Source organism: Platalea leucorodia (assembly GCF_965183815.1).
Source record: "Platalea leucorodia genome assembly, chromosome: 1".
Taxonomy (NCBI): domain Eukaryota; kingdom Metazoa; phylum Chordata; class Aves; order Pelecaniformes; family Threskiornithidae; genus Platalea; species Platalea leucorodia.
Window position 1 is genome coordinate 48,320,425 of NC_138823.1, and position 25,146 is coordinate 48,345,570.

The 25,146-nt window shown below is 38.2% G+C and overlaps 1 protein-coding gene across 1 annotated transcript; it reads left to right on the forward strand.

The window, feature by feature from the left end:
* Positions 1-869: 869 nt before the first annotated feature.
* Positions 870-24,825, forward strand: LOC309595289 (opsin-5-like; the record flags this gene model as incomplete). The annotated part of the gene is made up of 5 exons (XM_082322053.1): positions 870-957; positions 4,509-4,671; positions 6,336-6,463; positions 6,997-7,331; positions 24,214-24,825. The coding sequence occupies 5 exons, from the start codon at positions 870-872 to the stop codon at positions 24,823-24,825; spliced, it is 1,326 nt and encodes a 441-aa protein (XP_082178179.1).
* Between the last annotated feature and the right edge of the window lie 321 nt (positions 24,826-25,146).

Consider the following 25,146-nt stretch of genomic DNA (forward strand, 5'->3'; position numbering starts at 1 on the left):
TCCTGCATTTCTCTTTTTCTTTTTTCTTTTTTCTTTTTTTCTTTTTTCTCTTTCTCTTTTCTTCTTTTTTTTCCTTTTTTTTTCCTTTTTTTTCCCCTTTTTTTTTTCTTTTGGGGGGAGTGTTTTTTGGGTTTGTTTGGTTGGTTGGTTTAGGTTTATATTTGCAGTTCTGTACTCGTTGTTAAGATTTCCTACCTTGGTTCCTCTGGTTATTGTAAAATGATGATGAGCAATATTCTGGAACAAACCTTATTGAGCCAAGTCAAATTTCCAAAATTTAATGCACCCTTGCTCACCAATTGCATTTGTAATGTTGTGATATTCTCATATTTAGATAAGTCCCTCCAATTAATAGAAATTGGTTTACCTCAGCATCAGTTCTAGGCTGTGATTTCATCTGTAAATTACACAGAATCACAGAATGGTTGAGGTTGGAAGGGACTTCTGGAGGTCTTCTGGTCCAACCCCCCTCCTCACGCAGGGCTACCTGAAGCCAGTTGCCCAGGACTGTGTCAAGATGCTTTTTTTAGTATCTCTAAGGACGGAAACTCCACAACCTCCCTGGGCAACCTATGCCAGTGCTTGGTCACCCTCACAGTGAAAAAGTTTCCTGATGTTCAGAGGGAACCTCCTGTGTTTCAGTTTGTGCCCGTTGCCTCTTGTCCTAGCACTGGGCATCACTGAAAAGAGCCTGACTCCATCCTCTTTGCATCCTCCATTCAGATAAATTAATTATTAATTCAGAAAATACAATTACATTAAATTTTCCCTGTCCTTTCCCCACCAAACAGCTTATAGCCTTGCAGAGAGCTCACAGGTGTCTGCTTGGATACTGAATTTCTAATACCGTGTCCTGTTCTGTTTTTCAGATGGGCCCATCTTTCGGGAACTCAACATTCCAGTCCAAAATAACAGAATCAGCTGATATGGTTGTTGGAATATGTTATATGGTATTTGGTAAGTATGATTTCATGGTATGTATGTTTATAGAGCTTTGGCTGTATTTGGTGTGGTAAGGAGACTTGACTGTAAAAGTCAATTTGGTTTCTGACACAGATGAACTTCTTTATATTCATAAAAAAGGGGGAAAAAGCATAGAGCAAAATCATTAAAACATTTTTAACCTGTGATTTATGTTAGGTACAAAAACTTTATTCAGTATTAGGAACATAAAGCTGGACAGGAACGCTGGTTTTTGAGGCCCTGGCAGTTCTCAGCATCCGCATGATCGTTGTTATATCTAAACAGCAAAGCATCTCTTCCATACATCATTGCAAACCATAGAACGACATATCCTGACTGCTCATAATGCCTGAAGTAAAATACCAAAATCCATAATTATAATGCATGCAGGAAAGGTGCCAGAAAGATCAGGTTTATGCCCAACATCCAGTCACTGCCTTAGAAAGTGAGATTTCTGGGGAGGTGGCTATGCTGGTAAAGATGAGGCAAATTTATCCTCCATAGTCCTGGTCTAACTGAGGAGAAAAATCCAGATTCAATCCTAATGGTACTGGTCAGTGTAACCATGAGCCAGAGGCCAGGAAACGCAACCTAGACATCTGGGGGAGCAATGGCCACCCTGGCTAAGTTCAGTCAGTAGGCGCAGCTGATGTCTAATGCTTCAAAAGATGGTGAAAAAGAAAAGCATAGGAGCCAAATGAATGCCCTAACAGGAAAAAAAATCCTCCTTGGAATTTTCCTTCCCTAAGGCAACCAATACTAGCCCTGAAGTGTGGGATTATTGCAAAATCAATATAGCACCAACAAAGAGTGAACCTGTGTCTTTTATCCCCATTACCTGTCAATGAATATTGGCATCCTAATGGCTTCAAAGATTAACATGTTTTTTCAACATTTGGATTGAAAGATTTAAATGAATGTAGGCCTATTTCTTTTAGAGTGTAGCTGTATATGGATAGCTGAATTTGAGAGGAGACTTATAGCCTGGCTGGACAATGCATATCAATTTAGAGACTCCTGAATTTTCAGAGCTGGTTCAGCTAACAATAAGGTAATTTCTCATCAGAAACCTCATGCTGTTCTTCTCCTGCCAGATGGACTTGAAATTTTCTGGTGTAGCTTTATTTTTTGGTTTTGGTGTTTTCTATGTGTTATCAAAAACAATAAGATGCAGACCTCTTTACTGACAACACTGCTGATAAAATAGTGAAAATTTCATCTATGTCTGTCCCATGTTCTCCTCTCCCATCTTTGTTCAGCTAGTCATACAGCATAGTGTTGCCTCTTAACTTTCTTTTTAACTTTCTCTTTCTGGATCCCATGATAATCAACCATGCTCAGACAACTGAGTATATTTTCAGGGTGTATCTTCAGTATCTACTCTGTCAGTCGTGCCAAAGCTGTTGAAGAGCCCTGCTTAGACAACAGGTGCAGTATGTTCACAAGGCCATAGAAAATGGAGCTTGGAGTGATCCTGACAGAGCAGTTAGTGCATTTGCTGACCCCTTATATGGTTCCTGACCTAAATTTGTCAAGCCTCCTCTGAAAAACTTTCCATGAACTTACTAAGCAGTTTATTCCAGTGTTTGCTAATATGAGGAGGAATGGGAAACATGTAAAAGAGGCTTGCAGTAAGTGGTATTTTGTAAAAGTTGCACATAACATTTGAAAGAAAAATTATATGCTTAAAAAGGAAAAAAAAAGTTTCAGATAAAACCTCTTCCCATCTCTCCCTCCAGGAATTTCACAATGGAAACATATGTGATCAGGGATGGCTTTGACCATACAGTCAACTAGATCCCAAAGTGACTATGATATCAGTTGGTGCATGCTAAAAAACTGTATGTGGACTTAAGCTGGTAACCTAGCCAAGAACAGACACCATGGGAAAGAAAAGCAAAAAATAAAATTAAGTTTTTGCTAAGGAGAAGTGTGATGATTTACTCTCCTGTAGCATAGCCACCAAAGATACTTGGTATAACTGACATCTCTGATGTGGCTACAAGTTTTATGTTCTGGTTAAAATTAATCTTACAGTAGGAACAGTGAGAGAGCATATCTTGATAGTCTGATGATCTGTGCTCCTTGACCTCAGCCAACTTGATTGTGCTTAGATAATGGTCCTTTAGAGCTACCAAGTGATAATCAGATTGAAATGTAATTGAAACATTGAAAAATATTAAAATGTGGAAAGAAAATGGAAATAATAATTTTTAAACAAAATTATTACCTTTTACTGTGTTTTCATTGTTATATTTTTGAAGTCTTGGAAGAAAAATGTTTGGAACAAAATTGTTGCATGTTTGCAGAAGAATTCAAGGAGAATATCTTTCCTCTCTCCAGAAGATTTTAAATTATAAATATCTTAGATGGGCTTAAGGAGATCAGTGATGGAAAGGAATTTACTATCACTGTATAACATTACTTGCTAATCTGCCATTTCCTGGTGAGAAAATATCATAAGCTGTAGAACATTTGGGAAAATTATGTATTTTTTCCTATGAGAGTATGATTAAATTAGGCATATTCTCTTATGGGTATAATCCAAAGCCAATGTTACCTTGCAGTCTCTATGCAACTTGTTAACCTCAATTTCTATATCAATATTTACCTATATATTGTAGGTGAAGTGTTGTTTTTTCCAAAGGTATACAGGAACAGGCAAGGAGGTCCACAAAAGCACTTGGTGTCTCTTCAACAGCTTGATTTCACGTGGCATTAATTAAGGAGCCCTCCCATTCATTAGGCATTCTTGTGTTCATGGCCCTCTGAAGCTTTTATATTTGAAAGCGTTGTTCTTGTGTGTCTATAAAAGGCTGCCTAAAACTCTGGTTTTTGACTGTTGTCTGACTTTCTAAACTGACAGTCACCTAACTCTTATCTAACTTTGTGTATCCATCACAGGTTTTGATCCTGTTAGTTTAAAGGTAGAGAGCAAATTGCTTGTCTTCTACTAGACTACTTTCAGCCTTAAGTTTCTTGGCAGGTCTCATAGTAAAAGCGTCATTCCCAGAGAAAATAGTTCTATCTACACACAGTAGAGACATTACTTAACTACATTTTTTTCTCTTTCATGCATAATTCAACATTCTTGCTATATTGCCTATTATGACTAGGAACTATAATAGGCACCTCTGAGAAAATGCCTCAAAGAGAAAGGAAGAAGGGTTAGTGAATGGAGAGCTCTAGACCTGGAACTGGCAAAATGTGTGCAGTGCCAGATGGATATTGTGTCTGGCTTAACTAATGCCAGCTTCCTATAAGAAAAATGTTTTTTGGAAGGTCAGTTAACTTCATGGATAAAATTATTCATCAGATCTTTGTAGATAGTTTGATGGACAAAACAGGAAGAAACCAGGAAAATGATAAAAAAATTTCAAAAAACATTGAAATACAAAGAGAGAAAACCACAAATATAAAAAAGAGACAAGTTTATCTGATAAATGCTAGCTATGATGACAGCACATTATTCCTGTGCAGGAAAAAAAAAAGGATAAAAAGGACATCTGAGAGTAACTTTTTCTTCATATTGTGTTTCTCTGTAGGAATATGCTCCTTGTGTGGGAACAGTATTCTCTTATATGTCTCCTACAAGAAAAAGAATTTGTTGAAACCAGCAGAATACTTCATTATTAACCTTGCCATCAGTGACCTTGGTATGACTCTGACATTGTACCCTCTAGCTGTAACCTCCAGCCTTTCACACAGGTTTGTTCACTATGCACGCGATATTTAACATCCTCTGCAGGCTCTGGAGGTCTGTGTCAGTGATGAAGACCGAATTACTCTGCCACTTTTGGTGCCATAAAAGTGGGAATTAATTGGAGGGATTGAGAGAAGTATGCTCTGTAACAGCAGCTTTATGGACTGCTAGTGTTAATGAGCGTTTCTGCCTATTTGAGGTCACTCTCTTTTTGATTTCTGCAAGGCTGAGAAGATTTTTTTCCAAACATCCACTTCCTACTGCTTTTATTCTTCGTGGGTAGTATTATTCAAGTGATGGTGAAATGCTTCATTTTTTTTTTCAGTTGGACAGAGAAATTCGTTATCATGAAAAGAAAAACCCTGTATTTACTTAAGGTCTCCGAAAGCAGTGGTAGTGATGATGCATAGAAATGTAATGCTCTGGATTAATTTTTAGGCCAACACCCTGAATTTAGAACTTCTTCCTTCATTCCCCACTTCTCTTTTTCCACATGAATTCAACCTCATATCATTCGACAAGATCTATTTTTTTCTGATCTTCTTTTAAATTTTGGGAGGCTTAGGAGACTCATTCCTAGACCTCAGATAGTATTTGTGCAACCCAGACAGTATGAAAATGTTTGAGATAATGTAACTAGATAAGAAAAGGTGAAGGAATATCAGAACTGGTTGTCAGGAGCTGTTCTGCATGGTTTGGGATAGGAGGGTATTTGTAATATTTTGGTCTATCCCAGTTGTTGCAGAATGTCCCGCAACTGCACGGATGTGAATATGCAGTGCTGATTTGGCTTCCCAAAACACTTTACTGACAAACCTGGAAATGTGTGTTTAATACTGTAGTTTGGTGGAATATATTTAACAAAAGATGGAGAACACCTTGCCCAACATAACCCCTGGGTAATTTTTTCTTTTCAGTTAACCAAAATGAAAAAATTTATTTGGTTTGATGTGAAAAAATCTCTGACCTTCTCCCATCTAGTTTTCTCTCATTTTGGCATAAAAAAAAACAAACAACAAACCCAGAAAAGAAAAAAGTCCAGTAATTACTCAGTTTTTGCCACATTATTTTCTGTGTTAAAATATTGCTAAATATATTGACTAATAGAGACGATGTCTTCAAAATCTAGAACAGGGCTTTTGATAACTGCTACTGCAAATACTGCTGGTGTCTGAATAGAAAGGGAGGAGGTATAGTGATTCAGATAAATTTTTTGTTCTTCTGGAGAACCTTCACAAGAGAATGTGTTGATTTTGATGAAAACTACTTTTAAACATATACATAAAGACAGCAGAAATAATAATAAACTGTATTATTTTATGACCTAAGCACAAGTGACAAGCTAGTGACAAGTGACAAGTGCTAGTGACAAGCATTTAGATTTTTCTTTTTCAAAATGATTATCATTAAGATATACTGCTTTGTTTTATAAAAATAAAAAGGCTTAAATATGAATCATAAAAATAAAGCAGGGCATGATTACTTTACTGGCTGTAAGTTTTTCAAATGAGAATATCTTTTGTAGTTGATCATTGACCAACAAATAATCTAATCATACAGTTTTATTGAATTTTTAAGGCTACAACTGTAAATATATTTCTACCATTTAGGATTACGTTTAAGAAAGAAGCATAGCATCTAAGAATTAACTTTCTTGGTTATTTGCCAGGTGGCTGTATGGGAAACAGATTTGCTTGTTCTATGCATTTTGTGGGGTACTGTTTGGGATCTGCAGTCTCTCAACACTGACATTACTGAGCACTGTGTGCTGCCTCAAAATTTGTTTTCCAGCTTATGGTAAGCTAATGTTTCTGTCTTAAATTACTCAATTTTTCATTCGAACACAGACCATCATTTCTGGGTTGCATAACCTAGAGAATGTTTTTATAGAAGAGATCTTTTACATCCAGTCAAACAGTTCTTATTGCTGTGATCATTGATAATTAACAATAGGGCTAGATATATGCAATTGATTACTTTTAAGCTCTTTTAAGTCAGAGTGATAGTTTGGAAACATGGAGTAAGAGTTCTGATCTGAAAGCTGGCAGGCCTGAATAAACTAATTTTTTCAGAGTTTGTTGCTACATTTTGATATTTAGTCATACAGATTTCTGTTCTGCTAAGTAGCCTACATGTATCAGAGAATTCAGCTACCTAATTTTTTTGCAAATTGTTGTGAACCATGCCCTATTCTTACAAACCTTCAATATGCTATAATGTTTTGAACACCTGTTAACGTTACCCTTCTTAATTACCCTGCTCAGCTGCCTGCATATGGGAAATTCCATGCAGACATGGCAACCATGCTGATCTTGTTTTCTGTCTTCCAGGGAACAGGTTCAGGAGAGAACATGGACAAATCTTGATAGCCTGTGCTTGGACTTATGCAGCAATTTTTGCCTCTTCTCCCCTAGCTCACTGGGGAGAATACGGAGCGGAGCCCTACGGCACAGCCTGCTGCATTGACTGGCATTCCACCAATGTAAATGCTGTGGCCACGTCTTACGCAGTAGTCCTCTTTGTTTTCTGTTTTATTCTCCCTTGTGGAGTAATTGTCACTTCCTACTCTCTTATTCTGCTAACTGTGAAAGAATCCAGGAAAGCAGTGGAACAGCACGTCTCTGGCCCTGCCAGGATGAGCAACGCGCAGATCATTACCGTCAAGGTATTTGAAAGTTAGTCTTTGGCAAGCTGTTTTTGGCACAGGTGGGCAGCATCATTTAAGGTCCAAGAAAGTTCCTGAGGCAGGAATAAAGATGGAAAAGAAAATTGGACCTTACTGCATATTCATTTCAGAAAACAGTATTGTCTTTTGCAGATTCACTGCATGGAAATGTGTTGCTAAACATACAAATAGTAGCTGTGTTGTTTCTGGAGGGTGATAATTAAGCTCACAGACCTTCATTATTTGTGAAAATTAAGATTTCAGACTTTTGATCAAAAGGAAGGTTAAAAATCAGAGCACTGTGTAGAAGTGAGTTTGGGTCTCATGCTCTTGGACTGGCTTATGAAAGCCAGTCTGGTTTTGAGTGAGTAAATTCTGTTTGCCCAGTTACAGACATCCGAGGAGATCCAGGCTTAAGCTTTATATCATTAAAGATTTTAAATAGTAGTGCAGAGATCAAAATTCTCTTGTTTATAACTGAACAAAGGACAAAAGTCACAGAAAAGTGTATTTCTGTAAATACTTTTTGAACTAAAACTTCTGAAAGTTTGTGTTTCACTAGCTTATGCAGTAAAATTAAACCTGTGGTCACAGTATTTGTTGTGGAAATTGTTTTCTGATGCCAAACTATGTCCCTATCCTTTCCAGGAGAAGATCAGCATCTATTTTTTTAATACACTAAAAAAATAAGAAGAGGAACTTTGCAGCTAACATTGGGTGTGCTTCACACCTTAGATGATATACCTCTTGAAAGACATGAGTGTTACTGCTTGACTCTGTTAATTATCTCCAGTGAGAAAATACTTGTTTGTTCTTGATTTCAATGAATCCTTCTCTCATTTCTCTAGTTATTGTTTGGCATGTCCTTCTAAGTATCTTCCTCACCACCCTTCAATTTTTTGCTTGGAGTCATCTTTGGTCCTTATCTTCTCTCTCTGTTCAGGAATATGGACGCTCTCATTTGCAAATACAATTGGATATCTCACAGATCTTCTTCTGTATAGATGATCTGCTTTCTCTTTTTCATGCTAACAAACTTGATCTCTCTCTTGACGTCTTTCTTCAGATTACCAAGTGCAATGTAGCTGCACTAGACATCTTAATCTGCCCTGTCTCTCCCTTTGAGTATCTTGGTTTTGACCACCATGGGAAACACCATCCTCCTGTCTACTACATGGCCTTGTAACCTAAATATCTTCCTCAATCCAAGCAGTTTAAGAACTAAAGAGTTATGTCCATGTCTTACCTACTCCTTCTTTGTAATAACTCTTAGTTGGAACATTTCCCAACTGAAGGTCTTAAGTATATTCCTCCCCTACTCCTGGATATTCAGTAGACATTCATTTTCTTAAAAGTCTTTCATTTGACTACAGGATACTATCCCTTAACTCTTTAATTAACTTTTAAGACTCTTCATAGCTTATCCTAATAGACTTCTATACTCTGGTTCAGTGAGACCAAGATGCTGGTTACACTGTATGCTCACAACACTCAGAAATGTGCATGCATGTTCAATGCTACTTGTCATTCTTATGAGTTCCTTCTAGTAAACACTGGCAAAAGGAAAACAATATCTTCTTCAAAATTTCCTTCGTGATGTTAACACAAAAAGTCACACTGCTATGTCATAGAGGGTGATATTGGTCGAGCCGCTGGAACGCTAGCAGAACAGTTTATCATGTACTGACAAGTATTCTTATTATTCCCTGATTTTTTCCCCTCAAAATTGCTCTTATCTTCACTGTTAGATTGTAAACTCTTTTAGTTATTCTGAGACTCCTTATCTGCAGAGAATCTCACCCTGGCATAAGAATACAAACAACCAGTTATACATGATAATCCCTTGGAGATACCTGCTAAGAGGATGGTTTAAGTCAAACTCATAAAAGCAGAGAGAAGAGAAGAGATATTTTTGGTTTGTTTTTTTCTTAAGAAACTCTGCTAAAACAATCCACCCCAAATAAGTCAATTTTGTGGTGTAGCTGGAATGAGTATTTGTTGAACTATATTTCTTCCTGCTGTATTTGAGCTGCAATACAGCCTACCTTGTAGCACCTGTCAAATTAGAGACAATTTATTGCCCATTCTTCCTCTGGCCTTTTCCATCCTGCCTCTGACATCAGGTCACGGTAACTTAGGAGTCCTGGTCAGGTTTGACCTGTGCCTCTACCATCTGATCCAGCTTCAGCTGAAGTGGTTGGACATTGCTTCAGTCTTGAAAAGCTAAATCTGGAAAATTTTTTTGGCACTTAAAGTGGGACTTAGACACTTAAGAATCCAGCTAAGCCCAGAAATATAATTATGGAAGCTCTTGCTTGGCAGCTGCCTATGCCTCAAGGCTCTAAGAAAATGCCACAGGTTCCTCTGCAAGTGTAAAGGTTCCCCAAGTGCCTGCAGTTTGCTTTAATTTGTACTGCCCTTCACACTAAGTGGCTATCTCTTTCCTAAATCGTATTAACATAACTAGGTCATAGTGTCCAATTTAGGCCCACTTTAGTCTATTTGTTTATTAGTAATTGAATATTTTTGTAAAAAAAAAGAACAATAAAATACAGATAACATTTGCTATCACTAATCTCTTTCCCATATTAAAAGATCTGTCTGCAGTGTTTTTTTCTGTGCTACTTCAGAGTGACAATAGCAAGACTTCTAGAAAATGTAATGGGCACTGTATAGTGCCATTAGTGCTTTTGTGCTTGTGAATTGGCAAGGTTGGCTAACTACTGATATTGCTTTTATGATTATATAGTGCCATAAAAATCAATTATAATGCATACAGAGGACATTATTGTTCTCATGTGATCTCTTCATAGGTGCATGGGCTTGCCAGCTTCTGGAGAAAACATGCTCTGAGCATATAGATAAGACAGATAAATATTATGAATGCAAGTAGAGATGTAGAAAATTCCCTCTTCTCCAGGAGTTCCTTGGGATTAAGCCATTCAGAAACACATCTTAGTTCCCCCTAGATGTTGCAGGAGCAAAACCACCATGAGTGTAACTTCATATCTCATCAAATATTTGTCCAAATACCATCTGTGAATTGCCTGCAGTACATACAATTTAAATCATGAGGGGTAAGCCTTTGGCCTGGGATATTGTGTTCAGTTTTTGTTCTGATTCAGACTTTGTGTGTGACCTTGGACAAAACTCCTGGTACTCAACTTGTATTTCCTTGTGGCTGTAATTTGTGATACCTTTGAAGTACTTGATTTAAAACACTGAAGTATCATTTGGCTGAAAAGGAGAAGGTGGAATAATTCACATCTCTCTTCTAATATTGTTTATTGAAGAAAGTGATTTTGTTCTTAGTATGGAATGCAATGATTTCCAGAAAAACAACACAAATCTGCACACCATGGAGGTTAATTGGTCTTAAATTGGGTTTCTAGAATACATGGACATAGTGCTTGGGTTTTTTTAATCTTCATTGAATTATTTTTTTGTTAAATTAATAGAAATTTTACCACCAACATTAATGGAGGATGTCGCACTGCTCTGAAACTGGAAGTATTATATATCCACTGGTACAAGCAATCTTGAAAGCTGTGGCTAATTGCAGGTGGGAAGATCTATGAGCATAATAGGAAATACAATGGAAATCAAATTGGATAAAGGTTACTCTTCAAAGAAGACCTACAGTTTAGAATACAAGATGCTAAATCTGAATACTTAATTGTAATGGGTAAATCTACTCCTGAAGTGAAAGAAGAACTACAGCTGTTCAATGCCTTTCTTAATTTTGTCCACCTTAAATAGATGCTTTCGTTGTAAGGCACAGCAGCATTGCAGTTTGCTGCAGGCATTTCAAAGCCATTTGGAGATTAGTGGTCTGTGTGCTGTTTCTAAATGCATGTGAAGGGAGAGAATCTGCATGAAGACACAAACAGTCAATGCCAAACTTACAGTTACACTGCTTACACTATTGACTGTATAATATTTATTGATTTGAGTTGGAGGCAATCGGATTTTTGGCAAGCATGGGAGAATCTGGTTGACGGATAACGTGTTGAACGTGTCTTACTGTCAAGACTTGCTATGGAAGAATACAGACATTTCATTTGGGGAGAATGTGAAACTGAGATTCTATTAGTTTAATACAGATGATCACATTTATGGTTGGCTTTTACTTTTGTGTAGCATAAACATTTATAATAGCGAAAAAGTGAAAGAAGAAGTGCTTTTAGATTCCTATGTGAGCATGGCTCAGATCAGAAAAACTCTTCCATAATGCTTTAGACCTTTCAACAAAGTTGCCTTCATTTTTGTGTGATCTCATTTGACTAGTTCATTTATAGTGATGGCCGCTACATCCTAGGCTTTCCAGATATGCACGTCCTATGAAGTTTCCAGGCATCTTGGGCAAAAGTTTTCTTTAAACCTGGAAAAGGTTTACAGAGGCAAAAGAGGACAGATCAAGGGTGTGAGATAGCCTCTAGTCATCCCAAGTTCATCAGACTTCTGTTACAGCCTGATGCATACCATTTTAATTCCTTTCCTCATGGTGTAGGAATAATAGCATCGGTTGTTCTTGTCTGTTGCTTTTCAGACTTTGCCATCATTGCTTTGGAATATTTTGCAAGATACAATTGCAGTATGCCTTGGCTTTACAGGTCAGTAAACTACCAGTCTACAGAGTGTTTAGCTGGCTAGTTTCATGACTTCAATGTACAGTAAAACTCTGCAAGATGGGAAGTTATGGCCAATATTTCCCCTACCGATGAGAACTGGAGCAAGGTTAAACTACCAAACTAAGGCCACCAGTGTAGTCATAATTAGCTGCAAGACTCAAATCCAGGAACCACTCTTGCTTTGCCTGGTGCTTAGCCCATTAGCCTCTGCTTCCTCATATTTCTGTCTCCAGGCTTTGGTATGGTACTTACGGTGACCTGAATACTCAGCAAAGTTTGCACAGAGAGACAGTCTGCCATTTTCTGCTCTTGCAGGATTTGAAGGAAGAGCTAGATGAGCCTTGCCAGAGACCAGTCCATGAGATTGGGTGTGTGAGTCTTGCAGTTTTCAAGGATCCGGAGGCTGAGTTTGGGGTCCATGTTACCTGACTAACATAAATTCAGTAAGGAGAAGGGACAGGTGATTTGTAGGAACCTGTCTTCATCTTTGTGCGCCACTGTGGGGGACAGGCAGCATCTTGGCAGATGGTGGTGGATGAACTAGCAGATCTTAGGTGATGAAGGGCTGCATCAAGGGACAAGAACCAATTCCTCCATCATGTCCCATGCCAGCTGAGCTAGTTGGCTCAGAGGGGTAGCATCCTTTGTCCTGTTCAGATGTTACTGTAGTGACTGTGCTTCTCAGAAATTTCGGAGAAACAGTGGTTTCTCTGTGGCACATTGTTTATTAGATCTTGCTCTGGGCTGCACAGATCCCTGGTGTCCTAGGAAGGCACTAAAGAAAAAAACGGTGGCCTCTTAGTACTGGTTTCCATATTTTGATGAAAAATGGCCTTCAAAAAGGAGATTGAAACCATAGTATCAAAATAAAAGCGATAAAACTATCAAGCGATGGGAACACTGATGATATGTTTATGTTCTCCTGCTATCATCTGTGACCCAGATCAATGAGAAGGCTTTGTTCCCAGCTTTCATAATTGCACTGAGTGCTCCTTGGTTTCTGAGAATAAAGCTATGATAGCTTTTTATGCAGACCTCTGACCTAAGATACACTGGTGAGATCCTCAGTGAAATTTAGGAACTCCCCGGCACTTCAGCAGAGAGGGGTGGGTGCTGGGCACTCCTGGGACAGCTGGCTCCCATCAGTCATTGAGGCTCACTGGGATTTTACCCTGTGTGTGATGCATGTACACCTGTGCATGTTGACTGTGAACAAAACTTTGCTTTTGCAAATCATGAGACACAGAAAAAGTTGTGTTGAGGGTACAAGGAAGGGTAGAAACCAGCTTTGGATATGCTCTGTAGGTGTAAACCCCGACGAGGAAATCTGTCCCTAAATATAGCACTGGAATTCCTCCTCCAAGAGAGCCTAGATCTTTCTCACCTGTGTGCTTTAGGTGGCCCTAGGGCAGGAAAAGCGGAGATTGTGTTTAGTTTTGTAAGTATTTCATTTATCAAGATGCATATAATGATCTCATCTACATGACGGCCAAGGTAGTCTGTGATGCAAGGAGAATGGATTGCACTAAAGACACATAGCTGATGTACACATTTTAAATAAAATATTTATGCTACATTAGAACATTGTTTCTACTTGGAGCTACAGGCAATATGTAGTAGGGCCTGTGTACAGGAGAGGGCATATCCATTTATGCGTACTTTTTGTAGGCTGTGCACTAATGATAGGACTCACTTTAAAATAAATAGACAGCTACCAAAAAATTTTGGGCTGTAGCAATTAGATAGCATTGAAAATATTTTTTGCCATATTTTAGCAAGACAGCTGATGAAGAATTAACTTTATCTTGCACAACTCAGCACCATTAAGCTGAGCCTATACAGTGAGATGCTGTCTCTAAGTATGTACAAAAGAATAAGTGAACAAAATAATGCCAGATTGCTTAAAAAAATGCTGCCAAAGGTCTGTTCCAAGGTCTTGAGAGCAGAGTAATCATTGGAAAGAGGCCCATTGACTTGTTTTAGAGCAGACACCAATATGAATCAGTTTTTTTTTTTTTTCTCTGAACCACAGTACTGTAACAGTAGTTTACTGTTTTTACTTTTTTTACTCTTTTGTGCTTTGTTGAATGAAGGGAGGAGTAAAATTCATGACATGAATTTTCAAAGCTTAGCCTGTGAATTTCTAATTTCTTTTACTTATTCCTCTATTTTAGTAATGCATTGACTCACTGGCTTATTATTTGTCAGAAAAACAAAGTAGAAGTTGTAATAGTCCCTTGAGGCATAAAAAGTCAGTGGAATTAATTTGCTGCTTGTAAGAACGCATTTGGACTAAGTCTCACAGATTTTGAAAATAGTTGCATTTACCCTGTCAGAAACAATTTGTAGGAAAAACTTTCTATTCTCAGCAGAATAGCTTCACCCATAGCAATTCCTTTAAAAGTGAAAGGAAAGAAGAAAGTATCATTTTATTGGCTTTGTCATAGCCTTATCTAATTGCTTTCTCAGAGCCCATTTCTGCTTTGCAGCCTCTGGGAACTGAGAATCTTTTAAGGCTGTGCTGCAATAAGCATATTGCATAAATAAATTGAGAATAGTTAAGCACTTGCTGCAAATATCCTTTTTTGTTTTGCAGACAAGAATGAATTTGGCTGCCAAAATAAGCAACAGGTTGTACAGAAGAGAAAAATGACGGACCATATATGATTCACAGGAAGGCCAACATGCTGTCCTCTCGATTTAAATGACATCGTCTCAGGAAGGCTTGATTCTTCTAATTCATTAATGCTTGATACTTCCTATTCAAAAACTTTTTTCAATATATTTCTTAAGAAGCAGAAAATGTACTTCTAACTTCCTGTTCTAAATTCTCTTTATTATTACAATGAAGTATCCTTTATTAATAGTTTTGTACCAGGAACATCCGTATGCCGGCAAGGTTCTCTGTTGTACATAGAGATACTTCAAGTCCAGACATGCAAGATGCTGAATACACTGAAACCTTCCCTGCCTGTTCCTAGCACTGTCCTGAGGCGTGTTGGATGGACTGGCCCTGACAGCATGCAGGTTTACCTCGTTGTGCTTACAGGCTACAATCGTTCTGCTCTTCGCAAAAGATCCGTAGGGGCACAGGGTTTTATAAGTGGCCTAACTCAAAAGTATCTGTCTTGAACTTGACCAGAAACTCTCCTTTCCATGCCTTCTGTACATTGCTCCTTCTTACTGATATTCTTGATAATGCTGACAATCTTAGCAATAATGTTGTTGTCTCCATACAGGTATATAATGATCAGTTGAAAGTGAATATTTTTTAGTCAGTTTATTGTCTAGATGATAGAAGAATTTGCTAAATCTTCTTTGCTATAGTGAATGTGTTGATATAGCAAACATTCATCCAAGTCCCAAGGGAGTTCATTAGAGTGAGGGTAAAGTGTAGTGAAAAAAATATTACAGAACTCTCATAATATATTCTCAAATTCTGTGCGTATTTCTGGACAATATTATTCTTCTGTAGATGGAATTTTTAAACGTAGAGGTTGGCTGTTACATTGAAGCTACTGCATTATATTTGGAGACCTAAACAGGAGTTCTTCAGGCTGGTTGAAGATCTGCAGCTTGTACTGATTTAGTGGAATTTGCAGATAATTGACACACTGTCAGCTCTTGAGTCTGAAATTGTAGGCAGGCGCTAAAATAGTGACATATGTGCTCAGCTGTAGATGCTAAGGACTGAATGATCTAAAGCATCTACATGGTCTCCGCTAAAGCTTGCTGAAATTACACACTACATGACAGATATATAGATAATTCAGTATTTATATATTTTATAATTAAAAAGCAAGCCCACTATGTAATTATTATACTGTTATCTAAACATGGCATCTATTAGAAGTTTGCAGTTATAGCTCCATGCTGGGCTATGACAAGGTAAGAAAATGATCAGCAATGACTCCTAATATCTTAACATTCATAATTTTTTGCCTATATTAAAATCTTCACTTGTTATTTGAAATACTGGTTGATGTAAACAGTCTTGAATCCTTAGGGCAGCCTAGTATCACAGGTGCAAGGTACCTATCTGTTTCCTTGAATTTTAGAGTATATGAAAATTATTTTGTTGTGGAAACAAATGTCACTAGAATGCAAAGGAGCTGGTATTGTTAGATGCTGTAGGAGTGCAGACCCAGAAAACTGGGAACCCAAATGTCTTCCTATCAAATTAGGAAACAAAAGGCAGCAGATAAAAGCAGATGAATCTGAGGAGCTGTAGCAGGGAACAGTGGCAATTTCTGTATTGTCAAAGAAAAGAAGGCCAAGGATCACAAGCACTGGCCCACTGATGGCCCTGTTGCTTAGTTGTTAGCATGCTCCCTTGTGTGTTTTTTACCCATGACTGGACGATAGCGCAAACCAGGGACTGTTCCTAAAAGGTGGTATGGGCAAGACTGTGGCACATTTGTCTTGTACCAGTTTCCTCTTGTACAGTTTGCTAGTATTATCCCAGCAGCATCTGCAGTCTAACATGATCCTAACACCCCTTCCTAGGTCGTGCAACAAATATACTCTCTTTCATGCAATAAAAACACTTTGAACTGAAAAATAGTACACTGAACCCCCAATAATTATGTCTTAAGCCCACCAAGACACCACAAGAGAATGCTGGTGAGATCCAAGGCCCAACACTATGCAGTGTGGAGGTGACTAGTCTGTGCTAGATCCAGACAGTGGTCCCTGATCTTATTTTATTTAGCAGTTTAGCCAATGAGACTATAAAACCCAGTCTTTTTGTCTAGGACATATCTCCTGGTACTGTGTGTTAGTTGTTAGATGGAGTCCCTTTCTAACATGGCTGGAGTGCTGGGGATTGGTTCTGGGGGTTAATTTTTCTTTGCAAGCTGCTCTTGGCTGAGTAACACTGTGCAGGAGAAAGCTTTATGTCTATGTAGTTTAAGTAGGAAAATGAGTGATAACACCTTCGTTTTTCCAGCAAGAGAACTGCCAGTGTCAGGTAGCCTATTGGCCTGTTGCCACCCCTACCATGACAGTGCCCCAAGCCTGCAATGCTCCTTTTAGTGCAGTCTGGTACTAAATGAAGGATGATGAAAGATTAGATTGACTTTTCTCATGCTAATGCTTCTATACCATGCTTAGCAGGATCTTAACATGTTCTAGTGATTGTCAATCTTAATTCCTCTGTTCAGTGTCTGCGATGTCAAATCTGTTTGCCTTACTATGGGCATAAATTTGCCCAGTGAGGTGTCTGGCTTCTGATTAAATCTGGAGTAGTGGCCTGCAGTCTGGGCTGAAATTATTATTTAGGAAAGTCCTATGATTCACAACATTTCTAGATTTCATTTTATCTAATGCAAGCAGTCCACCCTGCGCAGATAATTCCTCAGGATACAAAAATGAATGAGGCTCGGGGTGACACTCACTGATGCCACTTTTGCAGTAAGCATGCTTTGCATCTGTTTATACTGGCCAGAACAAACCGGACCCAACCTGTGGGAACCATTCTGAGAAAGATGAGCAATGATTCAGACTTGCAGCACTGCGGACCAGACACTTACATGTTAGTTCACTTTTAGAAAATGCTGTTGAGGCATATGATATGTTTGGGTTTTTTGAACGTGGCTGACCAGTTCATACTAGGACTACCTACAAGGCTTTTAAAATCCTTTCAGTTGCTAGAAACCTGCCTGGAAGATAACTTTGAAATAATGCTTCACACCAGTTATTAAATGTATAGACAAATAGACTTTTTGTAATACACGTGCTCTCATTCTTCATGTACTTTCTCTTAATTATAATGAGTAATGCTTTACAATATGGATGGTTTAATGCAAATTACCTTGGTGACTGTGTTAAGGGAAAGATGAGAGCAAAAAAATGAGGAGAATGACTGGTACACTCTGTGCTGGTTCCTGTACGGTAGAAGTGCAAATCTGGAAATCTGTTTCTGGATGTTGGTAATTCTCCACAGGCCAGAGGACATTGTTATTTGGAAGCAGATTGGAAGTGATAAATACTTTCCTTGATGGGGGGTGGAAAAACATCAGTAGTTTCAGAATTTGATTGTTGAATGTATCAAGCATGGTTGGTCCTTTGTGTTTCTAGTTCTAATTTTTATAAACTTGATGGACAGATTGAGAAATCTGGACTGGACATGCAAAAATACACATTCCTTTGCGAGCATGATTAGAGATGCCTGAGAAAAAGGCTTTTTTTTTTTTTTTAACAAGTTTAGGTATTCAAGAGGATTTTGCATGTACAATTACAGGATATGTATGCATAATTTTAGTATGCCTGTACACAAATGCATATATGCTTTTGCATGTGGAAATGAGTCATTTTCTATTGAAAACATGGGGCAAAATATCTCCACAAGTCAGACTCTAGAAGTTAGAAATAGAAGTCAGACAACAAGGATTCAAATAAGATATTTCTTACTAAAGAAACTTACAGTAATCCTAAGCGGGAAGCTGTGAAAGATTTGTACATGTGCATAGTTTTCATTTATGTCATGGGAACAAGTAACACGACTTTGTTTCTGGTAAGCTGACATCAAGGTACTGCTGCCTCTTTGTGCCTGGGTGACTGGCTGAGTGTCATTGCATCAGGGATCTTCTCACCACTGGTTCAGTCCTGTAAAACATCATTTACTTAAATGTGTCAACAAGCTGAATTCACCTTGTCTTATTCAATACATACTCCAATAAACATCTAGTTTGAAATAGTTGAATCAGATCCTTCACTTGTGCCAACAGCCAGGGCTTGCTCCAGTCTGCATGAATGAACTGACATGCACCAGCTGAAGATCTAACTACAAAGATCACTTAATGCTGCAAGTGGAGAACACCTATTTTCTTTTTCTATTTACCTGTAATGTAAAAATATCCTCTGTAACTTGTGTTCTTTGTTGTGAAGCTCTTCTTGTAAACTTCTCGTGTTTTCCCCATGTTCCAGTTCAATTGTAATTCCCCAAGAGAGGCTTTTGCCTGTAAATTTCTGAGCAGTGTCACCTACCGTTATATTTGGTATGTGAACAATATCCTTTTGCTTGATTTACAGAAACAAAGAATTTTTTTTTAATTTGTAGTTGTGTTTATTTGCTTCTCCAGGAGATATTTTTAAGAAGCTTTTTGTATGTAGGATTTGCCTACACACAAGGGCAAAGTTTAAAAAGATTTTTGAAAAGTCTCCTATGCCATATAATATTGTTCACAAGCTATGATAGAGTCCTGTGTGGGCTAAGAGGCAGAGCAAGGGTGACTTATTTCTCACCTTACCTTGGGAAATTATTATATTGCTATATGTGCCTATATATATAGGAATTTTTACATTTTATGAAATGATTTATACTTGGCAAACTACATAAGTTATGTCGAACTTCCCAGTCAGAATGGGTGCTGGGTATATAGGGGATGCTATGTATCCTGTGATAGTATTTTTCTTACATCCCTGTATGATGGACAGGACCGTAGGGATTCTTCTGGTCAGTGAGCTCTTTGAGTAGAAATACAAATACTTAAAATAAAAATCTGGCTTGCAAGATGTGGGAAGAAGGCATTGCCTCTAATTCATATTATTGCAGGGCAGCAACAGGACACTTGATGGTCACTTTGATAAGAAAAAGTGTTAGAAATTTCATGGATATGTGCAGTTATGAAAAGATAACTCACAGAGCTGAAGCTGCTCTTCTCTCTATTTCCATGATTAAATAAAGACATTACAGAGAGTCCATTATAGTTCATTAAAATCATCTTCCTATTAACACTAAGGGATTTTGGATCGTAGACCTCTGATTGTACTTGCTACAAACTGTAATGAATTACTTAGTGCCTTTTGGAATAGTTTCCATAACAACTGTCCTGGTTTCAGCTGGGATAGAGTTAATTTTCTTCTTGGTAGCCGGTATGGTACTGTGTTTTGGGTTTAGGATAAGAACAATGTCGATAACATTGGTTCTTGCTAAGTAGTGCTAAGTTGTTGCTAAGTAGTTGCTAAGCAGTGCTTACACTAGTCAAGGACTTTTCAGCTTCCTGTGCTCTGCCAGGTGCACAAGAAGCTGGGAGGGGGCATAGCCCAGACAGCTGACCCAGACCGGGCAAAGGGCTATTCCCTACCGTATGGTGTCATGCCCAGTACACAAACTGGGGGAGTTGGCCAGGGGACAGGGATCATTGCTCGGGGACAAGCTGGGCATTCATTGGCGGGTGGTGAGCACCTATACAGTGTATCACTTGCTTTGTATTACTATTGTATTATTATTATTTGTTTTTATTATTATCATTACTTACTATTACTACTGTTCTATTTTTATTTTACTTCAGTTATTAAACTGTTCTTATCTCAACCCATGAGTTTTCCCCTTTTACCCTTCCGATTCTCTCCCCCATCCCGCCGGTGGGGGAGTGAGCGAGTGGCTGTGTCGTGCTTAGTTGCTGGCTGGGGTTAAACCATGACAACAACTAAATTTTTTTATGCCTTTATATGAGGCCTGCACATATTTTTCTAAGTCACATCATCACATTGTTCCTTAATCAGCCACACAACTTTATACTGGATTTCCCTGTGTTCTATACAGGCTCAGTTTGCTGTTACTGCAATTTTAGCAGCTGTGTATTATAGACTGAGGCTAAAATTAGGCAATATATCTCTTCTTCACTTTAATGAGAGATGCTGGGCTCAAGTCTAGAGTGAAATTATGAAAAGGCTGGGCTATAGTCCAGCATGCCTGTTGTCATCCCTGGGTCTCATTGTGTAGTGATGCACAGGTGACTGCTGCCTCAGCTGGTATCACCTTCACAGGAGAAAATCCAAGGCCAGAACTGACATCTGTCCATCAAGTATAGCGTAAAGGTAATTGAATCAATCACACAGTGATGTAATGAAATGGGGTAGTTGACCTGTCTCATAGTGTGAAAGTGATATTTACTTATGAACAGTTCTCCTTGGTGCATGTAGTTGATACGTGGCCTTTGTGAGTTAATGAAATGAAATAAAAGAACGAATGTACAGATCAGTTATTCTGAACAATGGTTTCTGGGGTAAAATGAACTCATCATTGGAAATAACCTACCTGAGGCAGAAGTAGAGTATTTTTTCTGACATATTCATGGAATTCTAGTTGGTTATTGAGGCTTGAGTTACAGAGCCAATGTTGCTTTGTTTCTATCCTGCTACTTACATTTTTAGGTAACCTTTGGCTACTGTATTGTGCACTGATTTAAGAAAGTTTTTTGGAAATCATCAGCAAAGTTGAAATATGAACCAACAGGAAAAAGGAATGCTTACGCACAAGTTCTCTGTCCTTACAGTGAAAGAGCTTGTGGAAAAGATTATTTTGCTTTCAAAACTTTTCTGTTATTATCTTTGACCAGTTTATGTGCATGTAATTGAAATCCCTTATTATGGCTGACTAGTTGTGCTTTGTTGCCTCTCTATTTTTGCTGGAACAGTATACCTGCAATAGTCTTTCTGATCATTTTAGGAAAATTGACCACTGCAGCTTGCATGTGTAGTATTTCAGAGGTAGCTAAGATACGATTATACAAATACACCATGTCTCCAAGAGTGTGTACTAAAGGACATGCCTTTGAAAGCATACTGTGCCTATGCAATGTTCCCCCATTTGTTGTCCTTATGCAGTTCTGCTGTTGTTCTTGTTTGCCCACAAAAATGCAAAGGTGTCCTTTGGTTTGGCCCTTTAGTGAATTTTTTGTGAGGGCTCACAAAGTTGCCCCATATCCGCTTCATTAAAATTTTCCTGTTTTGTTGTGCATATGAAAATCTCGATGTTATTTGCCATCTTGTGTTGGCATCACTGGTTAGCCTACTCCTCATACCTGTTGTCTTGGAACCATGTTGGTTATTCTATTGATCTTAAGGAGATGGAGGTACTTCATCAAGCAGCTAGCTTGAAACTTCTTACCATAGGCAGAGGGTGTTAAGTCCTTTCGAGCTCTGTTGTATTAAACTCCAGACTTCTCAATATGTGGCATGACAATATAAATAATAATAACAAAGTCTCTTTCTACATTCATGTATCTATATGTACAATTGATACACTTAAATATCTCAAAGGGGGTTCCTTTTGCCTAACTGTGCTCCACTAAAAGTTAGTTGTCTTCAGTACCTCCTCAAAATTGTCAGTGACAAAGACCTGAGAGCAATCCATCACATCTGTTTTAAACATAGATCTTTGAATGATATCAATTACTTTCAGGGGATATGTCTCTCTTTGCTTTGACGTTATAAAGAACCTAGACTGGCTTAGATTTAGCATATAAGTTTTTGGATAACTCAAGTTATGCAAGATTAATTCCCTCCTTGCCCTAGAAACTGTATTGATGCAGTTTGGGAAGGTGGCTGAGAGCTCCTTGAAAATATGTGCCAAATGTCTTTTCATAGGAACAATGTAAAGCCTATGGCAATCCCAAAGATTAATTGCTACCATAAATAAGCCATCTGGGAAATGCACCAATTGATTCTAATGTCCATTTCTTCTGAATGTGATTCTAAAGGGCCAAGGCATATTACTTGCCACAGAGACTGCTTTTAGTTTCAGTCTTGAATACTGGCCATGGACAGTTGAGGATTACAAAACCCATGCATCTGGCACCAGCATATCCATAGATAGAGCCAGACCTTCGGCTGATGTAAAGAAATAGCATGCTATGGAAACAAAGAGAAAAATTAAGTTCACCCCATCTTGTGGATTTGCCTCTTCATCATTTCTTAACTAGTCTCATTCTGTCAAAACAAGGTATTTGTTTCTCAATTCTGTCAAATGACTTTAACTTCGGACTTTATGTGAGTTCTAACAGGTTAAAGCTCTAAATAGTTATCACCCATAAATGGGAAATTTCTCCTGTGCCACTATTATTACAGTGGATGGCTTTCTAGAGAGATATGCAAATTCATAAACAGATTTTAGCCTAATAGAAAAACCAGTTAAATGCCACAGAGAATCCTCATAAAACTCATGGTATATATTTCTTGGCAGTCACCATGCATTTCTTCTCGCAAAATAAACTTTGTGAGACTATTAAACTTAGGGAGAAAATAATAGCATTTGGAGGAGCTCTCTATGCCTTAAAAGAGTCTAATGCGTGTTCGTGCTCAGGGCCTCTTTCATTCTCACTCTGAACACAACAATGTCATCTCTCCTCACAAAAACCTCATGATTTTTGCAACCTTGAATCTATAGCCAGAGCCTCACTGAGAAAAGTGGTGGATCTGCAGTTAACTGAGCTAGTTAGCAGCTCTGTACTCCCACTTGCAGAGGGCAGCTCAGGCAGGTGGCACAATTAGCAGCTGAAAACAAAAGTACTTTCCTTATGTATTTTCTTCTGTCCCTTGGATCCAATACTACTCTAAATTGAGTGAATCCTCTACTGTCTTCCTTATTTGGAAATACATACTTTTGGCAAGAATGGACTTGTGAAGCTTCAAGAGCATGAATATTCTTGTTTCTGTCTTTAAAATATATGTGCACTTCAGTTATAAACACTGCTTAGAATGATGCCTAGCAGGCTAGTCTTTCTATATATGCTGATGCCTACAGTTTACTTTAGATTTTTTGAGGTTTATGTTTATTGCAGATCTGATATTTGTTCTTGCATTTTACATATCTCTGTGATAATTTGTACAACAAACCTGTTGTTTTCATTGGTGTTTGTTTTGTTTTGTTTTTGTTTTTTGTGTTTTTTTTTTTAAAAAGGCCTATCAAAGCTTTCATCATAGAGTTTATTAGAACAAACAGTTGTGCAGTAGGAGTTAACTTAAATTCACTAGTTTCGTTCACCTTCAGGATTAATCGGGATTTCTGCTGTCAGGTGCCTGTTTGTGGCTCCAGTTGAGCACTAACAGGAAAATTATGGAAGACATTCTGTAGCCAGGAAAACCAGTATTACTCATGAATTAGACAGTAGATAGGAATTGCTTTGCAATCCAGATAAGTGTTTCCCCAATGGTATATTTTTCTTTAGGTTGTCTTCCTTTTTGGTCTAAAAAGATTTTTCATGGCACTTTAGTGACAAGGATGAGAAATGTAGGAGCTGATACGTTTTAACTCTGAAAGTTTCAGGTAGAAGTAAGTTTTCGACAGAATTAAGTTGCTAGAAAAATACGCATTTGGAGAGCAGTTGAAGTATGATGAAAGACTTGGAGAGACTTTTAACAAGGAGGTTCAATCAAGTGGTATTTTTATGTATATACTATTTTGGTGACTATTTTTCTCATGCATGCAATTTTTTAACTCACTCTTTTCTCCTTTTCTCTGCAAGCTGAGTGTCGCTCTGTGCATTGGATTTTTTGCTACCTGGAGCCCTTATGCCATCATCGCCATGTGGGCAGCTTTTGGATCAATAGATAAGATTCCTCCATTAGCCTTTGCTGTGCCCGCTGTCTTTGCAAAGTTCTCCACACTCTACAATCCAGTTATCTATCTCCTCCTGAAGCCTAATTTCCGAAACACCATCGCCAAAGATTTCGCAGTTCTTCAACAGCTATGCATCAGGAGTTGTTTTTATGTCAAGGCACCGCAGAACTACAGATCAACTTTGAACACCAGCCTGAGAACATTTAAGGGCAAAAATGAATCCAGATGTAATTCTCTGCCAATTGTGGAAGAATGTCCTTATTTCCCCCGTGAAAAGCACAGCGATACTTTTGAATGCTTTCAAAGCTATCCAAAATGCTGCCAGGAGATGCTAAACACTATGGAATGCTCTCCTCAAGAAACTGTGTCCCTAGAGAGCAACCTCCAAGCAAAAGTGAGACAGGCCAGTAAGAAGCCAGTAAAGGTGGTTGTGCGGGGAGAAAGCAGCACTGAAATCAATACCTTGGAAATCACCTTGGAAGCAGTACCTGTGCATTGTACATTTACAGGCCTCTAGAGCTGCTTGCGTGAAGCCCTCTGACAGTACTGTTGTTGTACTGGATTTATGAATGTAACTTTTTCTAGAGAGTCCTTTTACTACCCCATTTTCTAGACTATTTTCTTGTTTTTTCCCATACTCTTTGAAGGGACACGTGCTACAGCATGGACATGCTATAAATGCTTGTATGACTCTTGCCATGCCAACTTAAGTACGTTGTGCTAACTTTCTTCACATCATGAACTATGTCAGACAAACCCTCTCTGCATTTCATAACATCCTTTTACGCCATTTTCAAGAGAATACACTAACTATTGAGAGGTTTTCCATAAAGCATTA